At 43.6% G+C, this 21814-nt stretch overlaps 3 protein-coding genes and 1 long non-coding RNA gene across 6 annotated transcripts; 2 read left to right on the top strand and 2 right to left on the bottom strand.

Moving 5' to 3' along the window:
• Positions 1-3658, top strand: LOC104583199. 3 transcript variants are annotated; one of them, XM_024458510.1, is made up of 2 exons: positions 1-798; positions 2227-3658. In XM_024458510.1, exon 1 carries the CDS (start codon positions 139-141, stop codon positions 778-780), a length of 642 nt encoding a protein of 213 aa, XP_024314278.1. In that variant the 5' UTR covers positions 1-138; the 3' UTR covers positions 781-798; positions 2227-3658. The 3 variants fall into 3 exon arrangements, with proteins under 3 accessions (XP_024314278.1, XP_024314277.1, XP_010233290.1); XM_024458509.1 differs by lacking the exon at positions 2227-3658 and adding an exon at positions 1315-1440; XM_010234988.3 differs by lacking the exon at positions 2227-3658 and adding an exon at positions 906-1035.
• LOC100829293 (reticulon-like protein B1) lies at positions 1231-5161 on the bottom strand. The gene is made up of 6 exons (XM_003568638.4): positions 5015-5161; positions 4590-4790; positions 4305-4485; positions 2209-2350; positions 2051-2120; positions 1231-1691 (listed from the first exon to the last, which is right to left on the bottom strand). The coding sequence occupies exons 2-6, from the start codon at positions 4777-4779 to the stop codon at positions 1528-1530; spliced, it is 747 nt and encodes a 248-aa protein (XP_003568686.1). The 5' UTR covers positions 4780-4790; positions 5015-5161; the 3' UTR covers positions 1231-1527.
• A 2860-nt stretch (positions 5162-8021) lies between these two features.
• Positions 8022-13955, top strand: LOC100828993 (multiple organellar RNA editing factor 3, mitochondrial). Its single transcript, XM_003568637.4, has 4 exons — positions 8022-8441; positions 12823-12920; positions 13012-13077; positions 13487-13955. Exons 1-4 carry the CDS (start codon positions 8092-8094, stop codon positions 13723-13725), a joined length of 753 nt encoding a protein of 250 aa, XP_003568685.1. The 5' UTR covers positions 8022-8091; the 3' UTR covers positions 13726-13955.
• Positions 13956-15035: 1080 nt separating this feature from the next.
• Positions 15036-21372, bottom strand: LOC104582710. The gene is made up of 2 exons (XR_730635.3): positions 19365-21372; positions 15036-15440 (listed from the first exon to the last, which is right to left on the bottom strand). It is a non-coding gene; the product is annotated as an uncharacterized LOC104582710 (long non-coding RNA).
• Between the last annotated feature and the right edge of the window lie 442 nt (positions 21373-21814).

The raw sequence follows: 21814 nt of genomic DNA, 5'->3' as shown, positions 1-21814 counted from the left end.
ATACCCCCTCTGCTTTCCTTCACTACTCCCGTCTCCTCGCTGCAAGCCTGCTCAAGCTCCCAGCTCTCAAAGACTCAAACCCTCCCCGGGGAAACAAACCAAACCAAACTAATCCAAACCAACCCAAGATTACACAGAATGCCCACTGCCGCCTCCTCATCCTCCTCCAGCTCCCTCTGCAAGCACCACGCCGCCGCCTCACGCCGCCGAATCCGCGTCTGCGTCGTCGTCTCCCTCGCCGTCCTCCTCCTCACCCTGGCCGTCGGCGCGCTAGCCATCACGGCGCTCCGCCCGCACCCCGCCGACACCACCATCTCCTCCATCCGCCTCACCTCCGTCTCCCTTTCCCCCGGCCCAGGCCGCCTTTCCCTCAACGTCACCCTGGATGCGGTGCTCGCCATCCACAACCCGAGCCGCGTCGCCTCCTTCGCGCACTCCCCGGGCCACGCCCTAGTTTACTACCGCGGCGGGGTCGCCGCAGAAGCCGCCGTGCCGCCGGGACGCGTGGCCGCGGGGGGCTCCGAGTCCGTGACCGTCAGCGTCGCCGTGCTCGCCGACCGCCTCCTCCTCGCGCCGCGGCTGTATGACGACGTGGTCGGCGGCGGCGGCAGGGAATTGCCGCTGGCCGTGCAGACGACCTTGCCGGGGACAGTCACGGTTCTCGGCTTGCTCAGGCGCCGGGCGGTTGTGTTCACGGCGTGCAAAGTTACGGTCAGCGTGCGCCGGCCGGCCGAGCAGAGCTCCTCCACCTCCTCCTGCCGGTACCGGACCAAGTTCTAGCTCTAGCCTAGCCACACGGTCAGTGCCCACCAACAGAGGGATATCTAACTAGGAATAACCAAATGTTAATTAGTGAATGTTCATTCAAGATGCTCACAAGGCTTTCATCCTTCTTTGGATTTCAGATATTTGTCTCCCTCTTACCTGAATTTTGTCCACTTGGGTGCTGTTCTGCTGTTGTCTCTCAAAAAGTATTTAAGTTTTCACAAGGAAAAGATATAAATAAACAATTTCATCTTGCATGAATTGGGATCTTAAGATTTCTCTTACTTTATTGCTAAACTAGTTACAAACAAAGTTCACACCATGTGTTGGAGTAACTAAGTTGATGTCCCCAATTTGATCAACACCTAAAGTATGCAACATATAACTGAAGTACAAACTGATCACAGAACAGGCATGCAGCAAATCAGTTAGAGGCAGAGCTTCCAATCAGAATGGCCTAGATGGTTCAGTACCAGAAAGTATCAAATAGTGCATACATATAGGAAAATAGTTATAGAAATTAGTCTCACATATGTATCTCGTGACCAGACAATGATATTCAAACTGACAAGCAGAGGATACTACTCCGTGTGACCATCGACAGCGTTCTGTTCTAGGGCTCGGACAAAACAATTTCCCGACGCTTAAGAATCGACATGATACCTATAATGCAATCTCAGATATTGGTAGATGATGGCAGCAGAGAAAACCAAAAGAGACAGTCAAAAATGTAGAGGGTCTGATGCTTCAGAGCATCAGAATTCAGTGCTGTTTATTGTCAGATAACATTGGGATCTTCGACAGAACCTTCTCATCGAGCACTGCGTATTGCTTCTTGATCTCGATCAGGGCCTTCTCGCCCACAATATCGACTTGCTCTTCGTATTTCTCATAGAGCATAGGGAGGGTGTATGCCATCAGGAAAACTGCAGACATGAATCATATTCAGTGTACCTCGAATGGGGATGGACCATAGATGGGATGATCAAATAAATAGAAGTAAGCTCGGGTGTGTATATTTCTTTTAAACTTTTTTCTTAACTTATCAGTTTGCATGTTAAAGAAAAAACAGTCTTGTAGCACACATGTCAAGATCACGTTTAAGATATTCATGGATCAAGATCTTCAAATTTCAATACTGCTGTATGTACAGCAATAATCATGTTATAGCTTTCGAAGTATTATTGGAGCTAAGAAGAGTAACATACAGAACACATGTTGAGAAGACGGTACTAGAAACTAATTTGCATTGAAATACAAATGACAAAGTTGATAAGTGGCTTACTAGTGTAAGACAGAGTCAGGAAGGTGAAGCAGCTCCCAATTAAAGAAATGAACCAGAGGACCCCAATTGACTGACCAAAAATTTAAGCAGTATGAGAACATGCATTAAAATTAGTTTCATCTGAAAAATGTATAAACAAATGGCAGAACCCATCTTACCTTCAGATATGTTTTCAGATCTTTTCCTGAAGCAACATTGCTCAAGGTTAGGAAAGCCTCATTGATTTCTTTCCTGAGAACATGAGCTATCCTCAGGCATTGGACTTCAGATAAAATGGCGTCTGGGAACTTGGGAGGAGACCTGAAAATCCTAAGATGTTATATCTCCTCCCAAAACAAAAACATATTTATTATTTGGTACATAGGTGATCTTTTCAACGGTAAGGTAACTCCCAGTCATTTCAATCTCAGTCAACAAGATTAGCCATTGAATCTTCTCTCTAAGATTATGTTTTGGAGATTGTCTAAACTCTTCTCTGTAAACTAGATTAGTTTTATCTACCTTTGTAATTTTTATGCTTCGTAATTAAAAATTGCAGTAGGAAAGATATCTTTCCTACTGCTATCCGTAAAAACACTTGCCTCTAAGATACGTGCTCGTGCAGATTTCATTTCATATAGTTCTCAATCCCATCGTTGCTCTTATATTTTCTTTTAAGGCCATACAATCAACTTCCAATGGTTATCTCGCTGGACTGAGATCTTACAACATTTCAGTCAGCTAAGATCTAAGCAGACTTTTCATTTGCTATTTTATTGCCTTCACATGTAAACATGGTAACCAAATCTCTTATAAAGTTGAATTTGTTTCTATTTTATTTAGTTTACAAGCTTGCCCCCTCAGATTAAACAGACAATATATTGTACAGTTATTAAGAGTGAAAATTGTACATTGCATAGAAAACCATATACTGTAAAACAAGCAAATCTCCAGGATAAATTGCTTGAATGTGTTAAGATATAATATCCAACCATCTATCGCAAAAGACCGATATGATAGGAAGAGGAGATATGATATACTTAACAGAATGAAGCAACTAGATTCAATTGAACACAAGTAAAATAACTCGAACGGCGAAATAACGGCATAATGGAGACAATTGAAGTGCATATGATTTAATTCGATGACCTGCTTTAATTTTAGCGATTCTCTCTACTACACATAAATTCGGTACATTATAGATAGCTCAGACGTCTCGAAATGATAAATAAATAAATACTTTCTGATGTCTGTTTGCGGTTATTGTGATGTGATGCAGAATCTAGTTAATTATGGGATTTTTACTAGTTCTATTGAAAAATGATTATACGTATTTAAGTTTTCATTGGACTAAATGTTACTGACAAAATAATTAGAAACTAGCTAAGTACCCGTGCGTTGCAACGGAGACACAAATATTTCAATGATTTACGTCTCAAATATAGATTACGCATGTCCATCGACCGATCGAATTTTTTTCTTTCCAAAACGTAATTGACAAACACATAACTTACCTTAATTTGTGGAACTTACCTTCCACATGGGCTTAATTTTCTCAAATATAGATTACGCATGGTTTCCTTAATTTGTGGAACTTACCTTACTATGGGCTTAATTTGTGAAACTTACCCTGCGGCGGGACTGCGTCCCATGGCGGCGTCCACGAGGACCGACAGTGCGACACCCCATGGCGGCGGCGGCGGACTGCGTCCCATGGCGGTGGCGGCGGCGGGGACTGGCACATGGAGGCACGGGCGCGGGAGGGATGGTGAGGGAGAGGAAGGGATCGAAAGGGAGACAAACGGATCGAGTGGGTTCCGGTGGAGAGGAGAGATTTCGGGAGAGAAGAGGCTGGTGGGCGGTGGTGGCGGCGCGCGGGGTGGGGAGCAGCGGTGGCATGCGGGCTGGGCGAGATGCGAGAAAAGGAAAGAGAAAAACGAATCGGGAGTTCGGGCGGTGGCATACAGATGTAATTTCTGTGAATTTGGAGGGACGGACCGACGACAAACCAAACTACAAATTAAGTAGTAGTAAAGATATGTTGCTTTGGAGAAAGCCTTAATTTATAATACTCATGTTTGACACCATAACTGTCATTATCAGCAGACCATGAATATTCATAATATGTCCAATCTGTACTCTTGAATCAAGGTAGGACTGGTACTGTTAAAGTTCATATCAGCATATCTTGGCGTTGAGGATTAAGACCATATTGTCGATAGACAATGAGCGCAAAAGAAGAGAGCAGAGAAGGAAAAGGGAACAAGAAATAGACCTGTTGATGAAGGATGCAGTGTTGGACCAGACGAAGCAGACGGTGAGGAAGAGGATGAGGGAGTGGCACAGGAAGGTGAGGAGGTGGTAACCGATGGCCTCGAACAGCAACCAGAACACCGTCACCCCTGCCAGAATGCTCCCGGACGTCTGCTTGTCCCTCCACAGAACAAGATCAGCAGCTGGAATCACAAGCAATTAGTATCAGATGCCCGTAAACTAAATTTCTTTTCTGTCCATTCTCATAGGCATTCTCTGCATTAGCGCAGTTTGATACTAGTATTACCTTTGCCCCCGCCTAGGACATGGTGCAGCGGGTGCTTCCTGCCGAACAGCTTCTTCTTCTTGGACTTGTGAGGCTTCTTCTTGTCGTCGTCGGAGTCCGAGGAGGATGACGAGCCCTTGTCCTTGTACTCATGGATCTTGTCGTTGATCTTTTCCAGGAGCGAGCCGTGCTCCTCGCTTTCGGACATCATCCCCGCCCGGCCTAGACATGTTGGAAAACAAAACAAGGGGACAGTCACAAGGCAAAAAAGGGGACAATTAATGGATCACCCCCAATTAATTAGAACACTCGGAGGGGGATCAATCGCAAGATTATCCTCCAGATAAAACAATGCAGTGTAATCATGCAAGAACTACCTTCTCGATCGATCGACCCAAGATCAAGGATGCATTGGAAAGAAGATCAGATCAATGCTCCATACTTACAGTTATCAGACGATCAGGAGGGTCGGCCCCTTATTTACTCTCCGTTCACCTCTCACCCTTGTTCTTCCTTGCAATTGATTTATTGTCGTTTTTACCTCTGTGTGTCTCTCTCCCTATGGTTTTTGCCTGTGCGTTTTACTTTGGGAGGAAACCGAAATGGGAGGGAGGGGTGACGCCGCAGATATAAACGGTCGGGAGCCAAAGGCGGGGCGCTATTTAACGCCTCGGCCTGTTAGCAACTGGACGGTCACGATTGCTCCTTAGATATGGTGGACGGCCGGATCGCGACTAGTCGTGGACGGGGCGCCGCGGGTGTCGGGGGAACGGACCCGCGAGTGTATTGCTCGGGATATAAAGCGTGTGGCCGTCCAGGTAAAAAGGAGGTCCCATGATCTCTCTACATACACATTTCTAGATTTTAAGAAAGAAGCGTGGATGGCAAATCTATACACTAATTCTAATGACATGTCAAAATAAAACATGCTGGTCTCGTTGACAATCCATTGCGAGGGCCTGTCAAAAAAAAAAGATTGCGAGGGCTTTTGCCACACTTACCGTTACTAACAAGTCGGTTTTAGGTGATTATTAGATGTCACGAAGAACTTCGGTCCAATTTACAAATGGTTGGATGTTTATGAGGCCTTAATATGGTTTCTAGTCACTCATATTTTGGTACTGATTGTATGGTATTCTGTTATTTACTCTACTACTAGTGGTATGGACTTGTATCAGCCGATAATTATACGGGTCAGTTTTGGATTTGTATGCTGATACATATGTGTTATCGGTTGATGTATGTAGTTTCTTTGTCATTTGGTTGCCTTGAATGCATACAAAATTATTGGTGTGGAAAAGTACAAACGAAATGTTGCCAAAAAATTTCCTAACTGTTACAAATTATATACATAACTATTGTTGAAACTCAATACTCCTGGAGGTAACCACATGATCAGGTGAGTCCAACATTGCCATCTTATTTCATCCTCCTAACCAAACACATGTTTATTTTCACAACCAAACATCAGACTAGAACCGTTTCATTATATTACATCGACCAAACATTAAGAGTAACTGCACTCCTTATTTCACAATTAGACCATAAACTGGGTCCTGCCTTGTATACTATAGCAAACTAAAAAATCTACAATGCTTAATACCCATGTTGAGTTTTAAGATGTGCCCCATGTATCATATGTTTTTTAGATGAGGTCCATATGTCATAGATAGGTACAATGTTAGTTTATTACTCCCTCTAATCCATAAAAGTGTCGAGAATTTAATACAAAGTTGTACTAAACATTTATGAATCTAAGGGGGGAATATTTTATTGGCTTATGGCTTTTAGCCATAGTTGAAAGGGCATTTCGATCGCTAATGAGTTTTGGTGTTAATGACAATATGACATGTGGACTAACCATGCGCTAAGCGTTTTCAGAAATTATATAGAATCAAGTGACGCGGTTCGTTGCCCTCAAAAAGGAAAGAAGTGAGGATTTACGACTTTTTATTTTATTGAGTCATAGGAAAATCCGTACTGTAAAGAGAAAGTCCATTTTGAAAAGACTAGGATGAATCAACTTCACGTACACAACTACCAGATTGCACCCAACAAATAGCCTGCAAAACCCAATGGTGAAGTTTAGCGAAAACCAATTTTTGAGCCAAGGGTTTTTGCATGTGTTCTTTCCAGGGCGGCAGTACCGAGGCCGGTAGTACCGCCCCAGTGCTAGGAGGTAGAAAAACGCTACTGACCTCGTGCAGCACTGATACAGTACTGGTGCACTACTACCGCCAGTGGTATCACCTGGTCTGGCGGTAGTAGCGCCCAGTACAGAAAATGCACATAACGGGCAAAAATCGGGGACTCCTATAAAAGGGGGTCTTCGTCCCCAACGGCTCCATGCCCGAAATTTCCCATTGTTCTTCACCTCCATAAGCTTCAAATCTCAAGATCTCTCTCCCTAGTTCATCCTCTGGGCCAATACTTTGAGGAAAGGTTGAGAAGAACTCGATTTAGGGTTTCACCAAATGAAAAGTTTATTCTCCTCGTTTTTCTTGGTGTATTTTGTTACTATTGGGATTTTGGGATCCCTAGCCGGAAGGTGTCTCCTGAAGGCCTCCAATCTTGTGAGGAGGTGCTTCTGTATTCAGGAAGGAGCCTCCTATTGAGTTGTGAAGTCGTGCCCTTCTTCTCGTTTGTAAGGGTTTGACATTCGCTTTCAAAGAAGCCATTAGTGGAGCTCACATCGCCTTTGTGATGTCGTGAGAGGAGAATAGAGTGAGCTTTTGTGGCGCCTTTACCTTTGTGGTAGAGTACTCCTCCAAATGGATACATACACGTCCCCAAAAGGTGGAACTTTGGGATAAATCTTCGTCCCATGTGCTATCATTCTCGCCCATTTACTTACTTGTTTTACTTTATTGTCTATCCTTTGCTTCAGGTAGTTCTTCGGCTATTGCACTTCATACTAGGGTTGCATTCACTTTAGAGAATTTAGTAAGTTCTAAAATTAAGTGTTTGTATCTTTCAAGAAAAAAAAGTAAAAGTTAAAATTTATTAGTCGTCTGTTCAACACCCTCTAGTTAACCGCACCGATCTTTCAATAGTATTATGGGTGAATCTTAAAGATTTTTTCCTTAAGACCCACTTCTACAATGTGTAAGGTGGATAGTAAGATATATGCATTTGCTTAAGACTCACTTTCTTCATACGTCAGAGACGTTACATTACGAGACAAAAACTAATACGGAGTACAGAATACATTAGAACAGACATTAAAAAAAACGATATTACTATTAATTTAGGATGAAAAGTCTCGATTAATACAGACAATAACACTGTGAAATAATGTTACTCGCTCCGACAGAAACTACTAGCCTCAAATTTAATACATGTTGTTGATTTAATATAACTTTATAGTTAATTATGAGACAAGTAATTTCGGACCGAAGGAGCATGCAATGCGAAGGAGCCCCACTCCCTGAAAAAAAAAAAGAGCCCCACTGCAAAACCCTCTTGTGAACAAAAAGGAAGGAAGGGCAAACCCTCCTCGCCCATCTCCCCAAAATCCCTAACCATGGCGGCTGCGGGTATACGCCGTAGGATCTCCGAGCTCCTCCTCTCCTCCCGCGCACCCCACCGTCGCTTCCTCCCCCTCGCTGCGGCCGCTGTCTCGTCAGCTCACCTTGCTCCGTGGGCGCCGCCATCACGAGGGGCGAAGACGGCGTTGCCGGGAAAGTCCGGGTACTCTCCGCTCAACGACCCGTCCCCGAACTGGAGCAACCGGCCACCCAAGGAGACAATCCTACTGGATGGTTGCGACTATGAGCACTGGCTCATCGTCATGGAATTCCCCACTGATCCCAAGCCCTCCGAGGAAGAGATGGTAGCCGCCTACGTTAAGACCCTCACCGCCGTCATCGGAAGGTATGCACACTTCTGTGACCTTACTTGATCAATCCTGTTCAGTTGAAGCAGTAGTAACAACCTGACTAACTGAAATCGTACTTTGGTATTCTACTTGGTCGATTTTAATCTGGTTTAGTTATTCATTGGTCTGCTTTTATTTAGATTAGCTGAACGCACTCTGCATTTCCGTGAACACCAGCATTATCCTTGCTCACTTAGGGGCGTTTGGTAGCTTCAAAATTAATTTTATCTTGGGATTCCTGGTATTCCGAAGTCTGAACAGCAGGAGTGAGATAGCACAGCGGGAATGTTCTCGGAACCTCAGAATTTGCCTATTTCAAAAGGTAATGTGAAACTCATGCATTGCTGGAATCTTGTTCCTCTAACTTTTCAGGGTTCTTGTGGCCAAGCCATGAACCTTATGAGACTATCCTCTGATTCCTTGGAATTCTTCCAACATTCGTGCTATCAAACGTTCCTTAGGGTGATATAACTGCATGCTTAATTTTTCATTTATGATTAGGTGGATCTTTCATGGTCCCAATTGGCGTTACCTCTGCTACTTGATGATTTGCACTTTCTTCATTTTTCTTCTAACTGTTTTTGCAGAATCTGTTTGCTTTATGGGACCTGAAATGACTACTCTACCTTATGTTGGCTAAAAACACAAGCAGGTTTTATTGGTGCCTAGATGCATTGCCGTGTCTATTCAGGCATTCTTTGTCATTAAATATGTTTTCGTTGTTCTGCACAGAAGCCATAGCCAAGGATATCACGGTGTCGCCGTGACATTGAGTTAAGTTGGAGGGTGACACCATGTACCTTCACCTTGCTTAGAGTTGGGGAAGCCCTAAAGGGTAGATAATTTGTCAGATAGAAGAGACAAATCAGATTGGTGGATAGAAACACACCATACAAATCCAAGTCTACACCTCCCTGCTTCCTCTGAACCAATATCAATATGCCACCACCGCATTCTCAGCAAGCTTCCCGCTGCTTCGCTCCTTCTGTCGCCTCCCTCTCCTGATGTACTCTCAGCTGTCCCTTTCCTCTGATCTACTCTGCTACTCACCGCCCATCATCCTGTACTGCTCTGCTTCTCCCTAGGCAATTGCTGCCTTTGCTACTCATGACAAGTTGTGGAGTCACCAGAGAAATATAAGATGAGGATCAGGTGGCCAGGAAATGGATGCGATATCCCGTTAGATTTAGAGCAATTAGACTACATACATGGATGATGGCCTTTTAGGCCGTTTATGTGTAATATGTGTTTTGTAAGTGCTGATTGACAACACTATCAAACTGTTGCAATGCTGATGCCTTGGTGCGGTAGGGTTTCCGTGACTCACCAGAGTGGCCTGAGCCCATGACAAGCTTACATAAAGCCCAGAGATAAATAAGGAGTAAATACTGCTTGCTGCACTAAACCTATAATTGATATTGTTGCTGGTCAAATTCATAATATTACACCCTTTCATCAAATTTAAATCGTTCTACACAAAAAATTCACTTCACTCCCTAGAAATACAATGTTTTTTGCTTACCCCCTCCCTATCATTAAATCTGAGGGAGATGGAGGAGGACAAAGAAGAGGGTTTGTGCATTTTAATTTGTTTACTAGATCCAGGAGCAACGATTGTGTGACTAAATTATTTGGTGCGGTGATATTGGGACTGGTAAGGTGGATATCTATTGCTTTGCATCCATGATTGTGGTTGGATTTCGCATGTTATGATGTGATCAAGGTTAAAGCATGCTTCCCTAGCCCAAATAAGCGCTAGGTTGCAGCTGAAAGAGGCGCCTTGGCCATTGGCCCCGTGAGGTTGATCACCTGTAAAACATCAACGATGGTGATGGAGAGGTGGGAGGGAGCGAAGGGGGAGAGAAGGAGGGGTCTTGGAAGGCCGTCTTCGCTGGCTGCTGCTGTTGCTCATGCAATCATGGTGGACAGAGGGCGGTGGCTCCATATTGTGAAGCAGAGCTGAACCTTAACCGAACTAAAGCAGCAGCTTACTGGACCAAATTGGCCTTTGGCATGTGTGGCTTCCTTTTCCACTCTATTTCCTTTCTTTTGTATCCTTTTTCCCTATGACGTCTTCCTCCCTGAGCTTCCCAGCTTGCTGCTGCAGCTGCAGTTACTCATGACCACTTGTACTAGATGCTAGGCAACCACAAAACACCCTTCTAGTGCCGTTTTGAACCTTGGATTCTAGGCATGCTGATAATGATGCCAGCATCCATGTGTTGTCCCAACTAGCAAAACCGTGTGACATGGTGACAATGGTGGTAAAACCACCATATTTGAATCCAGCCTCAAGGAGTCAAATGATCCAATGTTAGAAGTTTGGGGTTCAAGTAAGCCGATTCGAAGTTCAGTCGGTTCCTTGGCCAACCATGGCTTTTAATGAAAGTAGATTAGCCTTTCTCATAAACTATATAGCCGTATCCTGTAGAACTGTCTGATGGCATCAAAGTATTCCTTACAAATTTGGGCAGCTTGCTGCTGGTTATCAAACCGATGGACCTAAAATCCCCGGTTGTTATTGGCAGTTTGGTGTGGTATGAAGATCTGGTACTGTTTCAGGGTCCATTTTTTCCGGTTTTTACTGGAAAAGTCAATGTTAACCAAACTAATGAGTGACAAATATAACCTGACCATTTGGCTTGGGCCCATTAGCGCACACTGTCAGAACTTTGCTTTGCACCCCTTCATTTCAGCATGGTTCAGTCTAATTCTTCTATACTGAGCTGGCTGCTCTCCGTTCAACCTCACCGAGATTACCTCTTAAGTTGCCAATAAATTAATTGCCGTGATTATCATACATTTGATTAGTTGATTCGATTGATGTACATTTTAAGATAAATTTTATTTTCCATAAAGTTCCAGACTACAATGACACAAGCGTTCAAACAACTTATTCATTCAAAAACCTTCTATAGCAGTGCACGAGCATTTAGCTAGTTGAAGAGAAAGCTTCCACTTCAATAATATTGAACATGCGCTATCTTACGAAACAAGTAGAGTGCACTTAGTCTCACTGTGCCTTTTATAGTCAGTGAAGATTATTCCTACTATTTTCTTCCTTATCTTGTCAGCGATACTTACTGCACTACGCACTTCTCCATGGCCCAAATGATCATCTAAATCGTGACTCATGGGCCATATACCTTTCTCCTACCTTAGCTTCCATCGATCTTCCCATCTCCCTCACTCCAGCCGCCGATGGTCTTCTTCCTGACCACACGCGCCACATATCCTCCTCGCCCTCACCATAGCCATCATCTTTCCTCATTGCGACACCAAAGGTACACAGACTCCACTGTAGAGCAGAAAGTAGACCAGGTCACAGCTCTAGGATGATCTGTTTTTTATGAGGAGACAAGATGGCATGGACTTATGTATTGTTGCTGTAAATCTTTGTTCTAAACAGGGTTGCTTGGTTGGGTGAGGTTCTAATTACTGGGGATAGCGCAGTCGCCTTTGTCAATCTGGTGGCAAGGCTTGGCCCTGACATAGAAGAGAGGCTATGGGGCTTAGGGAACTTTGTTTTTTCCATTCCTTGATTGTTAACAGGATAGATGCTATTCCTTTTATTAGATAAGACTGATTTGACCGTGAAAAGTATGATTTTACACTTTATTAACAAACTCTGCTTGCAATTGTTGGCCCATGACAACTGTTCACACAACTGTACCCCACGGCACTGTAGCAATCCCTAGGATTGTGGTAGTTCCGTATGTTTGTTCCCAATGGGTTTATTCCCTAGTAAGCAAGATGAAATTTAAACAAGCTTATCACCATCTCAAGTCAAGCACTTGCCTCCTGTCCTTAGTTACCTCCTAAGCCATTATGGTGATTGTTGCAGGGCTTATGTCAGAACTTTTCAGGCTTATAAGCGCAAAAGGCATGCCTTTTATGTGACCTAAGTTTGGCCAAAGAGTCCCTTACCGCTATTCCACATTGGATGACAGTTGGAGCTTTTTTTAAAAAGTGACCAACACAACACTCTTCTGTTTCTGTGTGGTCTCTCTGTGTGTGTTCTAATACAAATGTTATTAGGCCCCAAACAGTAGGATACCAATATTTTCCAGAAAAATCCAGTTGTCTCAAACAGAAAATCATTTCCTTAGTGGAACTTGAGTTGGTTGGAATATAAGATCCAGCCATTTCTTCATTCATGCTGGTAATTTAAAGGTTTTGTTTGGACAATCTTCATGTATGCTTGATGATTTGGTGCCACTATGGCTGCACCCTTGTCGATCTATTCCTTTAGTAAATTAATTTTTACACTTCATGTTCTAATCAGTAACTATTGGCTATAAGAGTATCTTTTAGTCGATCTTCTAGGTTGGCGTATACTCTTCTCATTGAATTTCCATGCTCTAATTCTTTGTGCAGTGAGGAGGAAGCAAAGAAGAAGATCTACTCAGTATGCACTACTACTTACACTGGGTTTGGCGCGCTGATTTCGGAGGAGCTATCATACAAAGTTAAAGGTGAAATTTTTTAGGCTAATTTCTCTGGGATATTGTTGCACAATCATGTTTCAACTGAATTTTATGTTGTTTGATGTTGCTACTGCTTAAGGATTGCCGGGAGTTCTTTGGGTGTTACCTGATTCGTATTTGGATGTGCCTAACAAGGATTATGGAGGTTAGTAATTATAGTTACTTATGTCCTTATTCAGTGCTCTCGTTGGTCAGACTTGAACTTTTTACCACCGACTCTTGCGCTTTGATGCTATCATGTAGAAAAATGCAAAACCACTTGTACATGTGGTATATGTACTGTCTTAGCCCTCAAATACCCAGAGATTGTGCAATAGCATTATTTTTTTAAAAGATTGGATGGTGGTGTGAAAGTTCGAATTAATCTTGAAGGGACATTTGACAGTGATGATAGTACATGTACCTAAATGTGCAAGGGGGGAATTCTTCCTTTTTGCACCAGCTGTTTTTTCGCTTTCAATACTACGTCTTAGGGTTGATGGTTTCATATTCATCCAATATATATGCTGTGATTAACTGATTATTGACTTGCAATATTCGGCTACTACAAGCAGGTGATCTATTTATAGATGGCAAAGTAATTCATAGGCCACAATTTCAATTCACTGAGAGGCAGCAGGTAAGGAGTAGACCTCGTCCTCGCTACGACAAGCGACGAGAGACTATGCAAGCTGACCGGAGAGAAGTAATGAAGAATGGTCCTTCCATACAAGAGCAAAGACCACCATTTTCTGGAGAAGTTGCTCATAATCCTGAGCAACAACATGCAGTGGTGCTACCAGGAGGGAACTAGCTTTATTTCTTGTTGAATGTACGGAACTGTCTTCCGAATTGTAGCAGATAAGAGACCTGGGGTTCTTGCAATCGCCTGCTCTTTCCTTGTAAGATACAGAAAATTGTGCAGATTAACCCCCCCTAAAGAATTTTAGGTAGCCGCATGTTGCTGGGTAGGGGACTCCGGACTCCCTAAACATCCTTTGCGTCTGAGCATGACTCATTTATTGTTCAAGAATCTTTCTGTTTTGGCTAGGCCTACAATACGTGAGACTGGTAGTTAGGGATCGACCCATATACAATACATGAGAGACTGGGAGTTGGGTGTCGACCCAGGACTTTAGGCTAGGACGTTCGCTTTCGCATTACATTCAGCGTTACATCTCCCATGTGCAGGCAAGTGCGCGCGCACACACCCACGTCGATGGAGCCAGTGGCGGAGCCAGCCGGCTGCCTGAGCCTCGGCAAAACCTATACAAACTAGTATTTTACTTAAGAAAAATCATCTTCTAGCTAGTAAAATCATCTTCTAGCTTTCATATTAATGCAGTGATTAGTATAAAAAATTCCGGCAAGCCCGGGCAGCTGCCCGGGGTCGCTGGGCGGTGGATGGAGCAGTACGCATATTATCTTGTGCAGCTCTCTTTTTGAGAGGAAATCCTGTGCAACCCAAGGTATGAAAAATAATTACGAAGTAACAAAACAATGACACTAAAGTAATATCAATCGGCAAAAAATGAAAAACAGGAAAATGAGAAGAGAAGAAAAAGAATCAAGAAACTAAAAAAACAAAAATAAGGAAAATAAAATATAATAAAAGCCAAAACATAAGGAAGAACAAGGACTTAACAAAACCAAGGATGGGCTTTCAAATATTTGTAGTTCCAGTTGTCTCTTGCGTTGATCTCAGCGGTCCGTTTGCACATAAGAAAAAGGAAAGCCAATCTAGATTTGTTATCTCTCTCCCTTCTCTCTGCCAGCCAGGCCTGCTTGATCTTGCGAGTCATACTCTTCTCTTCCTCCTCTTTCGCCATGCTCTCCTACTCTTGGAATTTCGAGGTTTGAAACCCTACGGTAATCTCATGATCTATTAGAGCAGCATACTCTTGGTGGTTGCGTTGTAATTTTTTTATGCTAGCGTAAAATACCACGAGTTCCATTTTTTTTTCTAGAATACACCAAGCCGGTGCATCATCATTTATAGCAAGAAGAAACTGCAGAGCAGTTGGTAGCCAGTGTCTCTCCACGGCAACTCCAACCTCTGAACACACCCAAAACCACTAACTGAACTCAAATTAGCATTCAGCCAAGCCGTCGCCTCGACGCTGATAGCCGAGAAGATCTTGCTTTTTTTTTAACAAAGGGAAACTCCCCCAGCTTCATTAATGAAATCACAGATAGTTGCTACAAATAAAAGGAAAAACAAAAGGAAAAGGAAAAAACGGCAGACTGACGGAAGTCAGCTGCTAATAGTTGAAGCCACCGGCTTCAGAAAGTGTAGGGCAGTACAGGCAAACATGCCCATGACACAGGTAGCGAAAAGTTCACAAGATCAAGAGCTAGACTTCGTGCCCAGACAATACGTCCACCGAGCGACTGAAAGCTGAACTGGGGTACTCATACTTCAATCCTTCTTCCAATCGGCGTCCAGCCCCTTGAGTGATTAAAGATCTCCCCCGCCACGCGCCTCAGCAGCTTAGTCCCGTGTTGCAGCGCCTTTAGTACTCTTGGTTTCTGCAAATCGCTCCAATAGTCAGCCCAATGACAGATATGAAAAATGATCCCAGTAGGATCATTTGGTAGAACAAACTCAAAACATGTTTTGTTTATGGTTTTCCAAAGTGTCCAGAAAATAGCTGCTAATTTTTTTTTTAGCAACTGTCAAGTCTAGACCATGAAAACGATTAATCCAACCATCAACCTCCTCTAGAGAGTTTGGGGCTGGACCAGTGTCAAAGGCCACCTGGGAAATCCCCCAAACGAATCTGGGAAGAGGACAGCCGAACAGGAGATGATCAATTGATTCATCTCCAACGCAAAACATACAGTGATGGCCACCTTCTCATCCCCTCTTCAGCAAATTGTCCTTGGTCAATATTCTTCCCCAGAGAACTAACCACAGGAAAATCTTGATTTTAGAAGGGAGTTTCATCTTCCACAACACTCTATAAATCTTTTGTGGCCTCCTGGTCTCAAGGGAGTTGTACAAGGATTTAACTGTAAACCCTTTCTCCCCCTTCATCCAGGTGACAGTCATTGCACTCTGACAGGTTTGTGTCCTTAATAATTAAGGACAATTCTTGCCAATGATCAGCCAATTCCCCCCACAAGCATCTTCTAAATCTGAGGCATGCCCCCTCAGATGTAACCACCTGGTGCACAGTAACATTTTTATTAAAAGTCAATGTGTATAATCTCTTAAACCTCTCTACCAAAGTCTTATTGCCAGTCCACTTGTCTTCCTAGAAACGTATTTGTTTACCAGAACCAATTTTTCTGGAACAAAGTTTGTAGAAAAAATCTTTAACTTCAAGCAACCCATACCAGAACTGAGACAGTCCTCTCCTAGCCATAGCTTGTGTTAAGGTTTGTTTTCGAAGGTATTTTTTCCTTAGAATACTTTGCCAAAGCCCCTCACTGTTCTCCAATTTCCACAACCACTTACAAAGTAAGCTAATGTTCATTAAGTCCAAATCCAGCACACCCAGACCTCCTAAGTCCTTAGGAGTGCACACAGAGGGCCAGTTGACAAGGTGGTATTTCCTTGTCCCTTGATCCTCCTGCCAAAGCAACCTGGATCTAAAGTAATCCAGCCTCTTCCTAACCCCCACTGGTATCCTGTAGAAGGAAAGCATGTAGAAAGGGATGGAAGAGAGGCAGGCATTCAACAAGGTAGTTCTGCCTCCAATAGACAACACTTTCCCTTGCCAACAGCTCACCTTCTTCTCAACCTTGTCTTCTACAAATTTCCAATGTTTGTTGAGTAATCTAGTTTGGTCAATAGGTATACCTAGGTACTTCATAGGTAACACTCCTGGCTGACATGTAAAGATTTCACGATACATATCTTGGAATTCAGAAGCAGCCCCCAAGCAGAACACTTCACTCTTCAGGAAATTGATTTTTAGTCCTGAGAGTTGTTCAAATAAGCAAAGAATGAATTTTAAATTTCTAGCATTCTCATCTCTCTCTTCAAGTAAAAAAGATTGTATCATCTGCATATTGTAAAATGGCAATGCCATTTTCATGCAGATGAGGAACAATCCCCTTAATCAGCCCTTCATTCCGTGCTTGTTTTATCATAACACTTAGGGCATCAACTGCCAGATTAAAAAGCAGAGGGGACAGTGGATCCCCCTGCCTGACCCCTCTATATGCGCTAACATAAGGCCCTAGACAATCATTCGATATTTACCTTCCCAGTAGTAATGATGCTGAAAATCCAGTCATTCCATTTATTGGAAAAACCTTTTTTCAGCATTACATTGTATAAGAAGGACCAATTTATGTTGTCGTATGCCTTTTCAAAGTCCACTTTGAAAAGCACTCCTGACATCTTTTTCTTATTTACTTCGTGTAAAACTTCATGCATGACTAGAATCCCCTCCATGATGAACCTGTTTTTCATGAAAGTTGTCTGTGTTCTATCAATAATTTCATCAGCAATTTCTGCTAGTCTAAAATGAACACCCTTGGTGAGGATTTTTAGACTGTCATTCATCAAGCAAACAGGCCTAAATCTTTGCATCCTATCAGCATCCTCTCCTTTTGGTAAAAGAGTGATGGTGCCAAAATTAAGCCTTCCTATGTCTAGTTCACCCCTCACAAAATCATCAAATAGTCTTTTCAAAGAGTATTTTATTATGTCCCAAAAAAATTGATAGAATTCCTCTGGAAAGCCATTAGGTCCAGGGGCTTTATTGTGCCCTAGTGAAAACACAATCTTTTTGATCTCCTCCAAAGTGAAAAACCTAGTGAGTGTCTGATTTTGTGTCTCAGTAACAATATTTGGGAAGTCAAAATCAGCCATAAACCCAGCTCTATCAGAAGGTTCAAACAACAGTTTATAATATTTAGTGGCATGAGACAACAAAGGTTGATCTCCAGAGATCACCTCTTCCCCACTAACCAACTGAATAATCTTATTCTTCCTTCTCCCACTGGCCTTGTTCATGAAAAATTTGGTGTTGTTGTCACCAAGTTTTAAATCATTACTTTTTGCTCTCTGAAACCATTTAATTTCATCTTCCTTAGCAAAAATATTATATTGCTGTTTCAGTTGCAGTTGAATGGTCCTAGCCTCCACTGACAGACCACCTGTTTCAGCTTGTTTATCAAGCAAATCCAGATTTTCTATCAGTGCAGCTTTTATTTTCCTAGCTTCACCATCCACATTTCTACACCATCCCCTCAAGCGTTTCCTAAGACAGGCCAGCCGCCAATTCCACTCCTCAATTGCAGATTTGGGCCCTGCATGTAGGGCCCAAACCTCAGCAGCAATGACACTCAGCTCTGCCCTAAGCAACCACCACAATTCAAATTTAAAACTGCAGGATCGGCAATCTCCCCCAGTATCAATGATAAAGGGTGTATGGTCAGACCTTTCCCTTGGAAGTGCAGAGAGCTGCACCAGGGGGAACAGATCTAACCAGGAAGTAGAAACCAGGACTCTATCTAACTTGGCATAAGTAGTATTCATGGTCATTACACCAGGTGAAAGTCCTATTTGCCAAGGGAAGATCTACCAGGTTGTGAATTTCAATGATGGCATTGAAAAGGAAATTCCATTTGGTACATTCTCCAATTGGATTTCTTTCTTTAGCCCTCCTAATCAAGCTGAAATCCCCTCCAATACAAGTGGGATTTTTAATTCTAGCACACACATGGGCCAGCTCTTTCAGGAAAGCTTCTTTTCCTGAAAGTTGAGCTGCCCCATACACATTGATCAAATCCCAAACCAGCCCATTGTCTCTCATCCTAATCTGTGCCTGGACATAGTGGACCCCTTCTATAATCTGCATAATCTCCATGTTTTCAGATTTACAGCCTAGAAGGAGACCTCCAGATCTACCATTAGAAGCTAAAACATGCCAGTGGAAGTCCTGTTTGACTCCAATTTGTTCTAACCAAGCGTCCCTAAATTCAACTAACTGTGTTTCCTGGATCCCAATAAACTAAATTTTTTGCTCAAAAATGAGTTCTCTAAGGAATCTTCTTTTGTCAGAGGAGCCAATTCCTCTGCAATTCCAAATTAGACCTTTCATTTCTTCTTTCTTCTCCTCACTTTCACCCTTGGCTTAACACTAGTTAAGTCAGGAGGTTTGGATTTTTTTTGTTTCCTAGTGGGGGAAACAAAAGAAAGATGTACTTCATCACACCCATCCATCTCTCCTAAATCCTGATCCTCATCAGACAAGAGGTCATTTAGAGAATTGAGATCCAAAGGTATTGGATCATTCTCTTTGCCTTCTTTGTCAGTTTTTTTGGCATTTTTAATGGATTCACAAAAAATGCTATATCTAGCAGATTCCAGAGTTTTGATCAGGCCAATACTGGCCATCCTCTGTTCTTCATCATCACCCAGATGCACATGTAGCTTAGATGCAATATCTAAAAGAGCATCATCAGGTGAAGATAAAACTGAACAGAAAGTGTTACCTTTGGTGTTGCGATTTTTCTTGTTGGTCAATTCCTTTGCTTTGTCCATCATAGTCCCATCACCCTGAGGCCTTAGCTTCCTCCTGAAGTCTTCCTGCCTATTCTTCTTGCTTTCATCCACAACATTCTTTTGAGTTTGGATCTTCTCCCTTGAAAGCTTTATTAACCCTGTCTTGCAAATCTTGTGAAGATTCATAGTCAACCTCTTCATACTCCCTTTCATTTTCCACATTTAAATCTCTGTCCCCAATGTTATCCAGTTCCATCTCCTCATCAGTCACTCCCTCAGCTACGTCTCTGTCTTTTAGCATCTCCAGACCTTGGATTTTGGCCAAGGCTGCCGGCAATGTTTTCTCCTCAATCTCTCTCAGCCGTGCAGCCAGGCGTTTGTCCACTTCAGCCTGAGTCATTTTGGCCACCTCTTCCCTAGAGAAAACTGTGCCCTTGTTGATGGAGGGACTGTCTATCTCAATAGGATTACTATCAGAAAAGCCCTCTTTGTCAACTTCATAAGCTTTATTTTTCTTAGGATCCTTGTCAGCAGTGTCAGATCCTTTCCTAGCAACCCCAATGACTTGACCATCTTCATCTAGCAACCCCCTACCTCAGCAACACTTTCCACCTCATAGAAAGCATCATATATGTAAGGATCAGTTGTCACTTCAGTCCCCAAAGGAATGTTGCCTGAGTCTCTAATCCCAATTCTGACCCTTGCTAGAGAGAACTTAGTCAGAGCAGCCATGTCAACTTCTTGGACCACTCCAAGAGGGGACCCAGCCTCATAGATGCCCTGGTAGTGCATTAGTTCATCAGGAATGCCAGTGATTTTGATCCACATAGAATGTAACTTGGCCTTAGCCAAAGATGCTGATGTCCATTTGGAAACAGTCACTGACAGCCCAGTTTTTTTGAGAGTGAAATCATCAAAACTTTGGAGCCTCTCCAGCAGTTCCACTGAAGGCAGTCTCACCAGGAATTTGTTGGTGTCAAGTTCCTTAACCTTCCATTCCCAATCCAACTGAAATGATTTCCCCAAGCCAATCTCAAGTTCAGAAGCAGATGGGGATCCTTTCTTAATAGTCACCAGAGCGATAGCACTAGCAGATGAGTTTTGCCCAATCTTCCTTGTATGTTGAGCATACAAGCATCCTAGATCCTTAGCAGCAAAACCAACCAACTGAATCACAGGTTTTGGTTGGACTGGCTAGACACATTTCTCAGTAACATGGGTATTCTTCAACAGATATCACATAACATCTTCTCCTTGCAGTTCTGAGCAGTATGATCAGCACTATTGCATTTCTGACAGGGCATTACCTTCCCAGGGCCCATGACTGCCTTCCCCTGTCGTTGCAACGCCCCTTGTGCGGCGACCTGCGTCGGAGAGGACACCGCCGAAGTGGCCGGCACTGCGGAGCCACTTGCGCCAGAGGAGTTAGAGGGATTGCTCCCTCGCCCCGCCTGGCCGGAGCCCTGGAAACTCCCTCGCTCTCCACGGTTGTTGTAGTCTTTGTAGCCCTGCTGATTGTTGTACCCAGCGTTGTTCCCGAAGTTGTTGACGACGGAGTTGCCTGGATTTCCACCGGAGTTGAAATTGCCGCTCTGCCCTCGACCGCGGCCCCCTTGTCACGGTCTGCCGGAGTTGGCACCGCTCTATCCGTCGCCGGACATCTCCGATTGTTGAACACCCTCGTCACCCTCACCAACCAGCCCGCCACCCCCTCTGAAATCGTCCGCCGCCGCCCACCAGCGCGAGAGGATTGAATCTAGGGTTGGGGTTAGGTGGGGAATTGGACTGTAGCAGACGCCTGTTGGAGACCCGGATGTGTCACACGTGGATGGCCCCTGATCTGAATGAACAGTGCCCTGTGACCTGCCATTGTTTGAACTCCGAGCTCCCGCTTCCAGGGTCGTCGTCTCCGTTGAAAACGGGGTCGATTGGTGATCGTCCTTTGCTTCCAAATCGTCCAGCAAGTCAAGGTGATCACCGTTGCCAAATCCACTCTGTCTTTGCCTGAAGTCTGAAGACACGACCACCAATCAATCACTTTGGATTTAGAAGTAGGCATCCACTGGATCCTTTGCCAGCAAGAGAGAATTTTAAACCAGACTTTCCAGGCCACGACACAACGTAACAGAAGATAATCAATATTTTCTTGTTCTTGATTGCAAAGGGGACAAGCAGCCGGATGATCAAGGCTACCACGCGTTCAGAGAGATGGTGGTCTTAGGTACAAGTACTTGCACCCCTTTAATCTGTCGATGCTGGTGAAATGCTCCCCTGCGATGCATTTTGAGACCCATAGCTTCGGCACACTTAGCCCTATTCATCTTCAGCGGAAGGCGCTCGATCAATGAGCTATGCTCAATGCAATACTCAAGGCTCCCTACCGATGCATTTTGAGATCCCATAGATTGGGCACACTTAGCCCTGTTCATCTTCAGTGGAA

The sequence above is a fragment of the Brachypodium distachyon genome, chromosome 2 (assembly GCF_000005505.3).
Source record: "Brachypodium distachyon strain Bd21 chromosome 2, Brachypodium_distachyon_v3.0, whole genome shotgun sequence".
NCBI classification, from domain to species: Eukaryota; Viridiplantae; Streptophyta; class Magnoliopsida; order Poales; family Poaceae; genus Brachypodium; species Brachypodium distachyon.
This window is presented reverse-complemented; position numbering and strand designations above follow the sequence as displayed.